We start from the raw sequence: 12,904 nt of genomic DNA, 5'->3' as shown, positions 1-12,904 counted from the left end.
AATGGCAACATTGTTTTTGTCTGGGTCCAATGTACCAGGATCAATTTTTTCCCAAACTTTGTAGATTTTCATCAGTACTTTCATTCTCATGGCCCATACTGTGTAGTTTGTGGCGTTGAGGATTGGAACTTGTATTGATGGTGGCGTGAACTGTTTTGCACCCACAATGGTAGTTTCGTTTTCCATGGCTCGGAAACAAGCTCTGATACCAATTAATGACAACTGCAAGATGAAACTTAGCTTATATAAAGACAACTCTCTTTATTGATGTTTAGAAAATCTCTCAAAACTAAACACAAGCTCTAATCTTGCTCATATGATAAACCACAACTTTGGTGATCATATATATATATAGAACTATGAATTCCTTTTCCTAGTCATATTACCTTATTACATGTCTTTCCTTTTCTTAGAACTAGGTGACTTCTAATTCCCTTAGGATTACATCAATTGCCTTTTCTTATCCTAACCAACTTGTTAGAGATTATCTTAGGCTTACTGTTGAAGTTTATCCAACATAACGAGTATCTGCGAAAGAAGTACTGTTGTACTCCTTCATTTGCTGCAATTTTGGACAATACTGTACATCCGCTGCAATTTGACGCTGCTCGGCTGTGAAATTCAATGTATCAAAGTAGTTTGCGAAAAGTGGTTTTTGTGTTACAATGGCTGCAATGTATTCATAATTGTCTGCTTCGGAAACGATACATACTGCCTCAACCACATCTTCAACGTCTTCGTGTGTGAACATGAATACATGGCGTGGTAATGGGTCTTTTTGGATATGAGTGTCTTGTTCGAAATCGATCTCTCCCCTCTGTTGTCTGTTGTGTATTTTCCATTTAAATGTTCGGCAGTCCCTTGTTGCATGATCGATCTTCTTATGAAAATGGCAGTATCTGGCATGTCTCTTGTCTTGTTCTGAAGGTTCCTTTGCTGGAGATAGAAGAGTCTTATCGCCATTTTTCCTCCACTCTCCTCCAATAGTTCGATAGTTGTTTCGAGTGGACATGGGAAGTCAGGTGGTTCAACAATTTCGTCAGATGTAACGCTGCCCCTCTTATATCCTTTTTCATCTCTGAAATTTGCTGATCTCTTGCCTTGTATGATATTTCCTTCTTCTTTAGCATAAGCTATAGAATGTCCCCATTGTTTGGTACCCAGAACTTTTATTTATGCCGCGTCATCGGCTCGGGAGCACGCGTCTTCTGTGAAAGTTTCCAACTTGACAGTTCCTAAGATAAAACTGTGCTCTGTAGGCAATCGGCTAATACCGATCTTGACAAGTTCTTTTTCTGGGATCTTGACATTGCTTCGTAAACATTCTGCCCGAAAGCTTCTCGCAAAATCCAAGTATTTTCTACAGGTCTTATAATTATGATTGCAGATGTCCAAAATTATGAGTTGCTTTTGCCGCGAGTAAAATTTTTCATAAATTGATTGCGCATATCATTCCAAGACGAGATACTATTTTCTTCCAGCCCTACAAACCATGTGAATGCTGAACCGGCAAGCGATTTTCCAAACTCTCTCAAGCAAATAGAATCGTTTGTGGCATGATTTAGGGTCATAAGAAACCGAAACACATGTTCCGTCGCATTTCCGGAACCATCAAAAAGTCGGAATTTGGGTTGTTTGTATTTTGCTGGCATAGATTTCTCTAATGATCCCTGGGTGAACGGAGATTGCATAACATAATTCGTTGTGGGTGGAGTTAGGCTATAATGTTCTTCAAGATATTTAGCAATATGTTTCTCGACTAAGACAATATGGTCTTGCTCTTTACTGTGTTGTCCATCTGAATTATGAAAACCCTCCTTTTGCACTCGGAAGATGCATGGTGTCTCACTACGTTGGGGGTTCTGCCTGGAGGATGAGATCCGTCTGCCGAATGAGTCTCGTTGAGCTTTGCTCAGCAATAGAAGGGATGTTGTGGTAATCCAAACGGGTCAAGATCCTTATCACCTCCTTCGGGTTGAAGTTCAGTTGATCTATCCATTAGGACCAACTTCCTCTTGTCGGAATCCGCTAATTCCTGACGCATCTGTTGTATCTCAAGTTGTTGTGAAGTAGGTAAAGGCTGCCTATGCATCCCTACTTGTGAACTTGTTCTTTCCGTCCCAGTCTGTGTTTGCGGAATTTCCTCAACTTGTCTTTGCACATCCCCAGATGCGTTCGGTTGACCTACTCTTATTTGTGGATTTGGATGTTGTGTCTCCGAACCTTCTGTTATCGGCATTCGGAACTCGAGATTCGCTTGTTGACTTTGCGATCCTTCGTACCTGAAGCTGTCATTATTCCTCCAATTGTTTTAACAGGAACATTGCCCGAAGCCATAATGCTAGGGTTTTCAGTGACCGATGACTCCATATGTTTTTTCTAATGATTTTGTGTAGTGGTATTGAGGATTAGTCCCCAATGAAGTCGTCAAACGTAAACACCCTTAAATTAATACAAGGTTATGAGGAGACTAATCCCAATACACAGTACAATTCTCTGAAAAGCTCTGTCTATCTCTGGAGGATAGCTCTCCTTTTATAGGCAAAGCCTAATATGAAGGTACCGTACACGTGTACCCTAATACCTTTTCTAGTAAGACTTTTGTCATTAGCCGTATAGTGTACTATATGGGGTTTATTTAAGCAACCACTAATCATCTTCTGATGACACCCTGCTTGTGCGATGTCATCGTCGATGGTGGCTTCGGCTTGGTATCACCTGAAGCCCCCATTCCAGTGTCTTCAGCTCTTGCCGAATCCGGGTGCTTACATCAGGTATCAAGTCACATCTTAAAAACAAAGAGTCTGATGCCTGACTCGCGACGTATCATGGGTTAACTCACCACGAGTCAGATGCAAACAAATATGATTGAATGGTTACTTATGTTTGAATCAATGTTATGGAATCTGATTCCGAGGAGATTGACGAAGGAAGAAAGGGTAGTAAAGGGTAGTAGACTAGTAGTCATTAGATTAGGATTTGTTCAACACAGTTTATTCTTGGCATTCATCTTAAAGTAGTTTGGCAAATTTGTAACTGCATATTTGCAAAGGTGTTCTCATGTTTTGTCTGCTTCATAGACTTGCCTAAACTTCAGATGGGTTTGTAACTTAGAGCAGCTTGTAGGATCCGTAAGAGCTGATCAATATAGAGTCCGGTTAGACATATACTTGGTTCTTTCCAGTTTCCACATGGTCACTGGTTGTTCGACAACCCTGCTCTGCAGGCTGGAGCATCTTCTTCAGTACTAATGTTAGCTGGTGTGAGAATATCAGCGCGATCTTACAACAGGGGCACAAATTGAAAGATTATATCTGGAAAACATGTATAAATTGTGAAATACAAAAGGCTTATAGAGACCATGGTCAAACCTGAAAAAGTAATTCCAATTAACGAACAGAAGTACCACCACACACATACTAGTCATGAACTACAACTATAACTAACTAGTACAAAATGCAAAGTTCCATCCATTAGCATGCAGAAGTTCACACCCTAAAAACAGAAAATTTCATTCTATAAAAAGCTCTCTACTAGCTTCTGCTTCATCCTATAGAGCCTGAACACACACAAACATACAGAAAGTGAAAGCAAAACAGACGTTCAATGGCTTCTCATTCAAGTTTCCATATCCTTCCTCTGTTACTACTTCTCCTTATTTCAATTCCATTTGCTTCCCCAGAAGCTGAATCTCCTTCGACAGGCTCCGACATTATTGAATGTGGGTCTCGCTTGCTAACTTTAGTACCCTGCTTGCCCTATGTACAAGGAACTATGCCTGCACCAGCACGTCTGTGCTGTGACAACCTCATGGATCTCTATGTTCAAGAAGAAAACTGCCTCTGTGTTTTGCTTAGTAGTGATAATCCAATCAACTTCTTTTCTATTAACCAAACACTTGGTTTAAGGCTTCCTGCTCTCTGTAGGATTAAGCTCGATACAACTTCATGTCCAGGTATGTAACTAGGTGATACAACTGTGCATTGTGAACTTCTAAACTGTCATTTGTAAAGCTTTTTGCTACCCACTAAACGTTAATCTTTTATTCGAGTTGTTAAATACAAGCTCCGTACTACTGATGCTTAAGCTTCCTACAGTTCTTGTTAGACAGCAGCTTTTCTTCTCATATTGAGTAGTTAGTAGTAGTTCTTTACACTGGGTTCCCTTGCACCCGAATCTAATAAATTTTGATTGACGCTTAATACATGAACTGGTTTAGTTTGGTTTAAAGGGTTGGTTCCATCAGCTGATTCTCCCGCACCTGACATTCAAGTGTTACAGGGAACCAGTTCAAATACTTCTTCACCTGAGCCTGAACCTGGTATGTTCTAATATTTACCACACTGGGTTCTAGATATTTCCTGTTAAAGTCTATACTGCTTCATCTAACGCTCACATCTATGTAATTTACAGTTCCACCTATGGCCGCAATGGCACCAATGCCAAATATGGGTTTCCGCAAGAGCAACGGTCAAAAGTTAACATTCAGACAAGCTCCTTTTGTGGCAATTGCAACAATCTATCTATTGACAAGAGCTTTCATCTAGTTCTGATTACAATATGAGTGCTTAAGTTTTCATGTAGTTCCACTTACATATTAAGAATAAAAGAATGCAGTTTAGACCTACTATGGTTCAATTTCTTCTGAAAATCTAAAAGTCTTAAAAGTTTAGTAGCAATATGAACAAATGATAGTGTTTGGAGCATCTTCTATATGAGTCATGTATTCATTTCATTTTCCATCATACATATGAGAAATGTAGGCTTTCAATAAACCTCAAATCTTTCTTGCCCTCTACATGCCAAATTACATAACAAAAGAAGGTCGTAATGTTTCTCAAGCGTATCTACATCTAGATTTTAACATTCCAATTTGAGAGATCTATCAAGTATTAGCATTCTCATACACTATGAATACACAAACAAAACAGCCATGGAAAATTTACAACATATAAAAGTGTACTTCAGTACTATTATTACCTTGGGAGAGATTTTTGAGACCCCTGTTTGTATGCTTAGTCCTTACAATTACAGCATGAACTGAATGCAGACCTTGTTTTAAGTTCTTTGAAGTGCTTACTCTAGACTAGGTGCTTCTTCAGTTGGATTTCCCTCGAAAACATCTGCATTTGAAGTCTCTGGTTCTTCCAACAACTCTCTAGACTGGACCGACTCCTTGTATACCGTTGTCTGCTTAAAGTCTGTCGCCCCTTCGTTGTAAGTCGCAACGGCAACTCCACAAGCAATCAGCTGCAAAAAGTAAAGAACCCATGAGTTACAAAAACAACGAGCCTTCAAATGAAGTAACGGCAACTCCACAAATAAAGAAGATATGTCGCACCAGCTATTCAATTTTATGCATCTCAAAGTTGAAGCTACCATGTAATTTTCTATGGAAGTCTTGTTGATTGACGAATTAACTCATAAAAATGACATAAAGACTATTAAAAATAGTAAATTCACACAAAGGAACAGGGAAGGGAAGAAATTGTTACCGCAAAGACAACACCAAAAGCCCACTGATACTGAAGAAAGAAACCAAGACCATCCCATTGAGCACCTTCAAAAGGATCAGGTTTATCACCAGGTAGCTCTGGCAAGAAATACCCATCATCAATTCCAGTTACAACTCCATCTGCTAAATCCCTTTCACTTCTTTCTCTCTCAATAACTTCATCCACTTCTTCAATTGTGGTTGTACTGGTTCCTCCTCCACCACCACCAGTAGTTTTCTTGTTTTTGCTATCAAACCTACCAGTTCTAGAAGAGATTTTCTTTGCAGTAGCAATATGTGAAGATCTTTTACTTGGGTTGTTTAAAATAATGGTTTGAGGACGAAATGAGAGGTGGGTTTGAGAAGTGGGGGTGGTGGTTGTGTTGCAAATAGCAGTACCTCCATTGTTAATACAGAGAGCCATGGAAGGTTGTGGAATGGATGATAGCATGGTAGTAACTCTAGTTTTAGTGAGTTTTGCTTTGGCTCTAGAGTTCCACGAGATATTTTAGCTTTCGTTTTAAAAGATAAGATATGTGGAGATAACTCATCCAAACAGAATCGAACAGTTTTTTGGATTCTGGACCAACTACCCCGTTCATGGGCAATTCCTGTTGAATTTTGAATTATTGAGGCCTATGGTGCAATGTCAAATCATCCGCAAACATTTTGCAAGTGACTTTGAATCCACACGGACCTATTTATGCCGATCCGCGAGATCTAACCGGTCTTGAGTTAAGATCAGCATAATTGATCAGTGAAGAAAAATTGCTAGGGATGGATTTCAACAAAAATGACCCGGGACCTGTTAAATCCACCGAGGGCTGACCCTAACTCAGGGCGCCTAACATCCAAAGTACCGAAGAAAATGGGGGAATTAAAAAAAAGAATAGTCAACTACCTCGATCGAGATAATTCAGTTTTTATATATAACAATAATAACAAATCTAAGGCTAATGATAGGCACTGTAACTGGATTTTCCAACCAAAGAAAAAAGAAAAATGGAGGAAGAAAACATCCAAAAACTCACTTTTCAAGTGAATTTTTTAGATCATCTAACACTATAGACTGTGTGGGGCTGAAGTTGTTGACAGGGAACCAAGAGAAAATGGAACAGAAAAAAGCAGTTTTGTTTCTTCAGACGTCAATCATCAATATCATCCATGTGGTCAAGAAGGTAATTGGCAGCTAACTCCTCATTCTTGTTGCAGGCAAAGAAAACCTCCAGTACAACTGCACGAGGAAATCCCATTCCCTCCAGCTGCCAACACAACATAAACATATATACGTGCCAACAGTCAATACCAACTAACAAGTATTAGGGACTAGCAGAAAACCATCACTTTTAAAATAAACAGTAAAAGGAATGGATAAACTTACACGTTCAATGGCATCACGCTCTTCTGGTGTGACTGCTATAGTCTGTGGCACTGCTGAGCCCAATGGATTCCTGAGGTCATAAACCAATTAAATTAGCAATACTATTATTATCAATTTCAAGTGATGTTCAAAGAACAAAGGGGAAGCGAGGTCTCACCCTTCATCTCCTTCAACAGGTTCATTGATCAAGCGAAGGAAATCAGCTTGGTGCTCTTGAATGAGCCTCATTAGGTGTGGGTTTTGCTTTCCAAGTTCCTGAAGCATCGGCTGTAAAAAGAATGGTGTTAGAAAAACACTTGGGATATTAGACGTGGGTTCCCTGACAAGGATTAAAGCTAATACCTGCAATATTTGGGGATTTTGCTGCACCATAGCTCTCAAAGCTTGAAACTGGATGAAGAAGACATCATCAGATATTTTTGGGAAGTAAATTCTCAAATTATTTTTTGGGGAAGACATCAAAAGAGGAAGCTTAATGTTTTATAGCAGAAATGTTGAGATACCTGTTGATTGTTCCGAAGAAAATCCAAAGATCCTGCACCAGCAGCGTTAGCACCAAGATTGGGAAGTCCCTGTGTGACAGAAGAATAGAGATCATTACAATCTAAAGATCCTAAACTCTTGAAGAGATGAATTTAGAAAATGTATACCTGAGGAAATAAATCTAACGGATTTGCATTAGGCCCAGCGGAAGGAACTGGTAGTGTCGGCTGTGGTGCCTGGGGAGGAGCATTCACAGCTGGCGCTGCTGTCGGTGGTTGGGCCACAGGTGGAACTACTGCTTGCTCGGGAATACCCTGAGGTAGAAAAGGAAACAAACACGATATATTATGAGATGAACAGTAGATACACACTTGGCTTGCGTTAATGCTTGAACGCTAATAATGTAGCACAGAGAAGTAATTTAGCACAGATGAAAAGCAAATTCTACTTTTCATGCATACTGTGTGCTCGGATAGAGAAGCGAACTTACAGAGTACAGATAGTCAACAGCTCTCTCTGGATTATTAAATGCAGCCCGTAGAGCACGGATTACAGTATCCCTGTCCCAAGTACCCCCTCCCATGTCAAGGATTTGTTGAATGGCTGCCTCAAAGTTATTTCCAGCGACAAGATTGGATGCCGCTTGCCCATAGACATCTCCCTCGGTGCTACTTTAACAAATAAAAGTAAAATGTCATTTAATCATTGATTACAACAAAGCCTTGAGGAAATATACAAGAACATATTGTTTTTACTTGACGTAAAGGACAGAACAACTTACGCAGCAGCGATAGTAGAATCAGGAGCGGTGGCGGGTGAAGATGAAGGTGCAGGAGCTGGAGCAGGTGTTGTTGATGCGGGAGCAGGAGCTGGAGCAGGGGTTGTCGATGCAGGAGCTGTGGCAGAGGGAGTCGCCTACAAAATAGAGACGTTATTTCTTCCCAGTGAAGAGAGAATACAGGTCTAATCACATAAACCAGATGGGAACAAAATTTTAGTACGCACCAGCCTAGCGGGTGTGGTTGAAGGTCCAGAGGATGCCGGTTTCTGAAATCATTTAAGCAAGTCAGACATAGAGAGATGAGTGGACACTTGTATGACTACATGATCTAACATGCAGTACATACACACATGATCTAACATGCAGTACATACACATAAGAAAAACTCTCCCTTGATTAGCTACGAGGTAAATTGTTTAGGTAAAAGGAAGCATGAGAACTATTTATGTGGAGTACCAAAAGAAGGTTGCATATCTCAGTAGCAATATTTGTGTATATACACATCCACACACATATAACCGTAAATACCAGTCGGTTCTATCTCATCTAGATAGCAGAACATCTGGTCTCACATGTTTGCCCTACTCGTGTCCCATGCTTCCGTTAAAACAAATGCAATAACTTGAAAGGTAACTCAAGTATAGAAACAATGATGAGATAAATCATGCAACAAACAAGAGATATAAATGCATAACCCACATAATTAGCCACATCTTACCTTGGACAACATAATGACCAGAAAATTATTCTCAGCAACGTTGTTTTCAAGCATTGTTGTTTCATCTTTCAGAACTTTACCCTGATGAATAAGCATTTGTTGAGCCGTGGGGTAAACATCGGAACCTTGTGTTGTCTCAATTATTGTCTTAACATTTGCAACCTGTAATGAAAATAACATTGCTCAAAAACAATAACAATCCATTATCTAAGAACACCACAAAAAGCAATCAACTTCAAAAACAATCAAAAGGTTTTGGATGCATTTGCCACTAGCAATATTTATAAGTTATACAACAAAAAATATGACGACCATACCCTATTTCCTACCTAGCTCAACCTTAAAAACCCGCATAAACAATCCCATGTGTTTCTAATTAAGGTATCTTTACGCAACAAATCAAGACACGTAGGCACCCAATCCCCTGTGTTACCAACTACAACATCTTTGTGAAAAAATTTAAAATACATTACAGTCTTGCATCTAATTACCCAGGCACCCAGCAGTCACCACACATCACAGAAAAGATTATTCTATACCTGTATTAGGAAAATTCAGTTCAGGTGTTTTGCTAATGACAACACCAAACAATCCCTGCGTTACTAATCACGGCATTACAGTGGTGCACAACACATATTAAATTTACTTGACTTGACCCCTTCAATTCATGTGTTCAATTCAGTTCCAGGATTCTATGCCGCTCAATGACACATAAACTAACACACCTCAGCTGAAATATCTATTAAAAAAAACTGTAGCGTCACAGGTTCAACAGCAATAAAAGTGAGATTCAAGCTTCAATGGGTATGCGTCGCTACACATAATATCTCTAATACGAAATCATGAGTTCAGCAATAATTCAAACATGTCTCTTCAAAACTCAACCAACTTTGAAAGATAGTTAGAACAGAAACAAACAATTTTTTGTCATAATTGAAACTTTAACTCGATCAAATCAGATACCAATCACTTCAACAATAAACCAGACAAACTTAAATTACAAAATACAATGATAATATAAGTACAAGGAAACTAAAATTGAGAACTAGAACAACCCTAATCGATTAAAACAGAAGATCAATTTGGGAAGAAAAAAAAACAGTACCGAATCTTCAGGTTTCACTTCGATCTCGAAGTGAGAACCTTTAAGAGTCTTGACGTTAATCTTCATCTGGTTTTGATTCAAGGATGATGAGGATATTGAGGATTTTTTAGTATTTCGTCTCTCTCCCCGATCCGCACGGTCACTGAAAGAGAGACGATTGGAAGACCTTTGTACGTCTAAATAGGCGTGAGAGAGAAACTTTAGAGAAAAGAAACCCCAAAGTTATTAGGAAAGAATGATCTAGGAGTATTATTTTATGGGTAAGGGCCAGGCCCGCCAGGGGAGTATAAGGCGCTTCTCATTATTTTATGGGTAACACCCACCGGGCGTCGGGTTTTGTTCGTATCAAGAGTCTTTTCCCGGAAATCAAAATATTTATTATTTAGGGCTGCACAAGAACCGTACCGGTACCGTCTCGGAAATGCGGTCAGATGGGACAGGTACAAGTATCAAAAACTAGTATCGTGGCTAGAGTAGGTACAAGTAACGGTTCTAGGCTATTCCCGTCCTGTCCCATAGTACCGAGGATTTGTATGGATTTGTATGTTAGCGAGTGAAATTCATACTTCTTTTAGGTGCAACACTACTTTTGGACTGTTTTTGGAGCTTCATATACTTTTCCTTCATGAAAGATGAACAACGCACGCTACAAATTATGATCCTTCTGCATGAACTTTGGTGTAGTATATATGCATGTCTTCTGGTTCATTAAACTTTTCTTGTACCGATTGATATTCAAAATCATGTCTCAGGTACCGCACAGAACTTTCCTCCTCACTCACGTTTGCTTCCTGTTTTACCATGTGGCGTCAAATATGACGCTTCGCAGACTACGACATTCTATTGCTGACCTACCAGACTCAGACTCAATTCGCCAGTGTACGTGGTTGCTTAAGTATCCTTTTACCGTTGTTACTTTGTTTCTTGTGAATATTAGTATTTTGTTAATGTAGCTTTGCAATGCCTTCGTTGTCTCCAGCTAACTAATTTTAGTGTTTCTTTTTCAAAATATGTGCAGTTTCCATACTATGAGTTTGTCGACCGGGATTCAATGTACAAAGTGGGATGCTTGTCTTACGCATTTTATATCTTCGCGAGCTTTCCAATGTTTTTGAGGTAAGATGTGAATTCAAATTCTTGCAGTGCGTTCAATTTCTAGCTTATTCGGAAAAAGAGGATTTTTTTTAAACATATGCTACAGGTAAAGAACCGGTCATGTCTCGTACCGAGTTAAACAGGTACAAGTCCCATCCCGTACCGTACTACACGGGTACAGGTACAAGTACAAGGTACAGGTACCGGCCATAGGGAGGTACAGGTACTGAGCTAGGAAAAAACCCGTACCGTCCCGTCCCATGTGCAACCCTAGGCCTATTCCTGGCAAAAAAAAAAAATCATTTGTCATACCAGGTAGTCAAAGAGTTGAGCGATCGAATCTCATCGAGCGATACTCTCTATTTTGTCAGCCATGGAGATTCCCACGCCGGCTGTTTTCTGAATATCGCTCGATATTGTTGATATCACTGATGTACGATTCAATATCGCCAACGGCTAAGTGTATAGTGCCTATAAATACCACACTTCCCCTTTTCTTTCTCTCTACGCCTTATCTTCTTTCTCCTAAACAAAATTCTTTAGTTACTTCCTTCCAAATATGAGTAAGAAAAGAAAAAGAAACAGAAAAACAAAGGATCTACTAGCATCCCAGCCAGTGGATTAAATTATATGTAGGATAAAAAAAATTGAGTTTCAACATGTTAGACAACTAGTTGGTGATGGTATACTCCCTGCGCACATATTTGACCAACCAGAACGAGTTAATTCAGTCACTTAAGAGGTGGGTGAGTCTGAGATATCCTTGGTGGCGTTTATATGATATACTCCAACCTAGAAACCATACAATTCAAATATTCGAATGATGGTGGAAGACTACAAATACTCTTTTTCAAAGATTTTAAATGTGGTAAGTTTTTTTTTTTTTCTTGTAATTAGATTTTGTTTTTAGTTTTATAAAATTTAACAAACTCTAATTATAAATATGTTGTTAAATAGGAGTTACACTGTTAGATTTGTACATGTTGACCGGAATTCCCTATGGGAAATTTACTTCCATTTAACAGACTAAAACGGGAGTCGGAAGATAGATTGAAAAAAAGACTTCATTTATACAACCTCTATGGACAAAACCTAAATACAATTCCGAAAGTTCAACTTAATGAATCTCAATCGAGAAATAATATTCAGAGTTATATCTCTTTATCTCACGATCAGAAAGTTGACAAAACCAAATCCGTGAACCTGATTTACGTCTGAAAGTTCTTGGATGATCTCAAAAATCAATATCCAAGAACCAATAAAGTCGTATCCAAGAAACAGGATGGATGTATCTACTTTGATTGATTTACGTACAACCTGCGATATTTCAATTATAAAGATAAACAATATAATACGGAAACAGAAATAACACATACACCAGAAACTTTTTTTAATGAGAAAATCGCAAGTGCAAAAAAACCTCGGGACCTGGTCCAGATTTGAACACCAAATTATATTAAGCCGCTACAGATACTAGCATACTACCAATTAACTTCGGATTGGAATGTAGTTGAGACCGAATTAAACCCTCACAACAATTCAGTTACAGTCGCGTTTCTTACGCCTCTTGAATTACAGAAGGACTCTGCGCAAATGATTCCCTTAGCTGACGTCCTTTATAGCCTAAGATTTGCTTCAAACCAATTGAAGTTTTTAAACCAATTTACCTCTCATAGATAAGCATGTATGGTGTTTTCCTAAATGATCGTAGATCAAGGTGATACTAGAAATTGATAGCAATAGACAAAGTCTAGACAACCTCAAAATACGGGCTTATGCTTCCATAAGAGCAGCCTAGATTAATATTCAACTCACAAGTATTTAACCTATGGAATAACAAAGTCTGA

The 12,904-nt window shown here is 39.0% G+C and overlaps 3 protein-coding genes across 4 annotated transcripts; 1 reads left to right on the top strand and 2 right to left on the bottom strand.

Moving 5' to 3' along the window:
* The first annotated feature begins 3,606 nt into the window (after positions 1–3,606).
* On the top strand, positions 3,607–4,547 carry LOC113279208 (protein YLS3-like). Its single transcript, XM_026527909.1, has 3 exons — positions 3,607–3,955; positions 4,220–4,321; positions 4,414–4,547. Exons 1-3 carry the CDS (start codon positions 3,607–3,609, stop codon positions 4,545–4,547), a joined length of 585 nt encoding a protein of 194 aa, XP_026383694.1.
* A 148-nt stretch (positions 4,548–4,695) lies between these two features.
* LOC113281972 lies at positions 4,696–6,014 on the bottom strand. Its single transcript, XM_026530888.1, has 2 exons — positions 5,496–6,014; positions 4,696–5,250 (listed from the first exon to the last, which is right to left on the bottom strand). The coding sequence occupies exons 1-2, from the start codon at positions 5,943–5,945 to the stop codon at positions 5,077–5,079; spliced, it is 624 nt and encodes a 207-aa protein (XP_026386673.1). The 5' UTR covers positions 5,946–6,014; the 3' UTR covers positions 4,696–5,076.
* Positions 6,015–6,371: 357 nt separating this feature from the next.
* On the bottom strand, positions 6,372–10,178 carry LOC113281971 (ubiquitin receptor RAD23c-like). Of its 2 annotated transcripts, none has more exons than XM_026530887.1 (11): positions 9,963–10,178; positions 8,858–9,019; positions 8,364–8,405; positions 8,140–8,273; positions 7,849–8,026; positions 7,526–7,672; positions 7,379–7,447; positions 7,218–7,265; positions 7,033–7,142; positions 6,876–6,945; positions 6,372–6,756 (listed from the first exon to the last, which is right to left on the bottom strand). In XM_026530887.1, the coding sequence occupies exons 1-11, from the start codon at positions 10,026–10,028 to the stop codon at positions 6,640–6,642; spliced, it is 1,143 nt and encodes a 380-aa protein (XP_026386672.1). In that variant the 5' UTR covers positions 10,029–10,178; the 3' UTR covers positions 6,372–6,639. The 2 variants fall into 2 exon arrangements, with proteins under 2 accessions (XP_026386672.1, XP_026386671.1); XM_026530886.1 differs by having other exon boundaries at positions 7,849–8,029; positions 9,963–10,176.
* Between the last annotated feature and the right edge of the window lie 2,726 nt (positions 10,179–12,904).

This window comes from Papaver somniferum, chromosome 5 (genome assembly GCF_003573695.1).
Source record: "Papaver somniferum cultivar HN1 chromosome 5, ASM357369v1, whole genome shotgun sequence".
Classification (NCBI taxonomy): domain Eukaryota; kingdom Viridiplantae; phylum Streptophyta; class Magnoliopsida; order Ranunculales; family Papaveraceae; genus Papaver; species Papaver somniferum.
The sequence above is the reverse complement of the archived record's forward strand: the minus strand, read 5'-3'. Positions and strand labels throughout refer to the sequence as shown.

Excerpts from the sequence above, each read along its gene's own strand:
- LOC113279208 (XM_026527909.1), top strand. The coding sequence starts at position 3,607 with ATGGCTTCTCATTCAAGTTTCCATATCCTTCCTCTGTTACTACTTCTC. Across the intron at positions 3,956-4,219 it reads CGATACAACTTCATGTCCAG|TTTGGTTTAAAGGGTTGGTT; the intron begins GTATGTAACTAG and ends GAACTGGTTTAG. Across the intron at positions 4,322-4,413 it reads TTCACCTGAGCCTGAACCTG|TTCCACCTATGGCCGCAATG; the intron begins GTATGTTCTAAT and ends TGTAATTTACAG.
- LOC113281972 (XM_026530888.1), bottom strand. The coding sequence starts at position 5,945 with ATGCTATCATCCATTCCACAACCTTCCATGGCTCTCTGTATTAACAAT. Across the intron at positions 5,251-5,495 it reads CTTTTGGTGTTGTCTTTGCG|CTGATTGCTTGTGGAGTTGC; the intron begins GTAACAATTTCT and ends TACTTTTTGCAG.
- LOC113281971 (XM_026530886.1), bottom strand. The coding sequence starts at position 10,028 with ATGAAGATTAACGTCAAGACTCTTAAAGGTTCTCACTTCGAGATCGAA. Across the intron at positions 8,406-8,857 it reads TGGTCATTATGTTGTCCAAG|AAACCGGCATCCTCTGGACC; the intron begins GTAAGATGTGGC and ends AAATGATTTCAG. Across the intron at positions 6,757-6,875 it reads AGCGTGATGCCATTGAACGT|CTGGAGGGAATGGGATTTCC; the intron begins GTAAGTTTATCC and ends TTGTGTTGGCAG.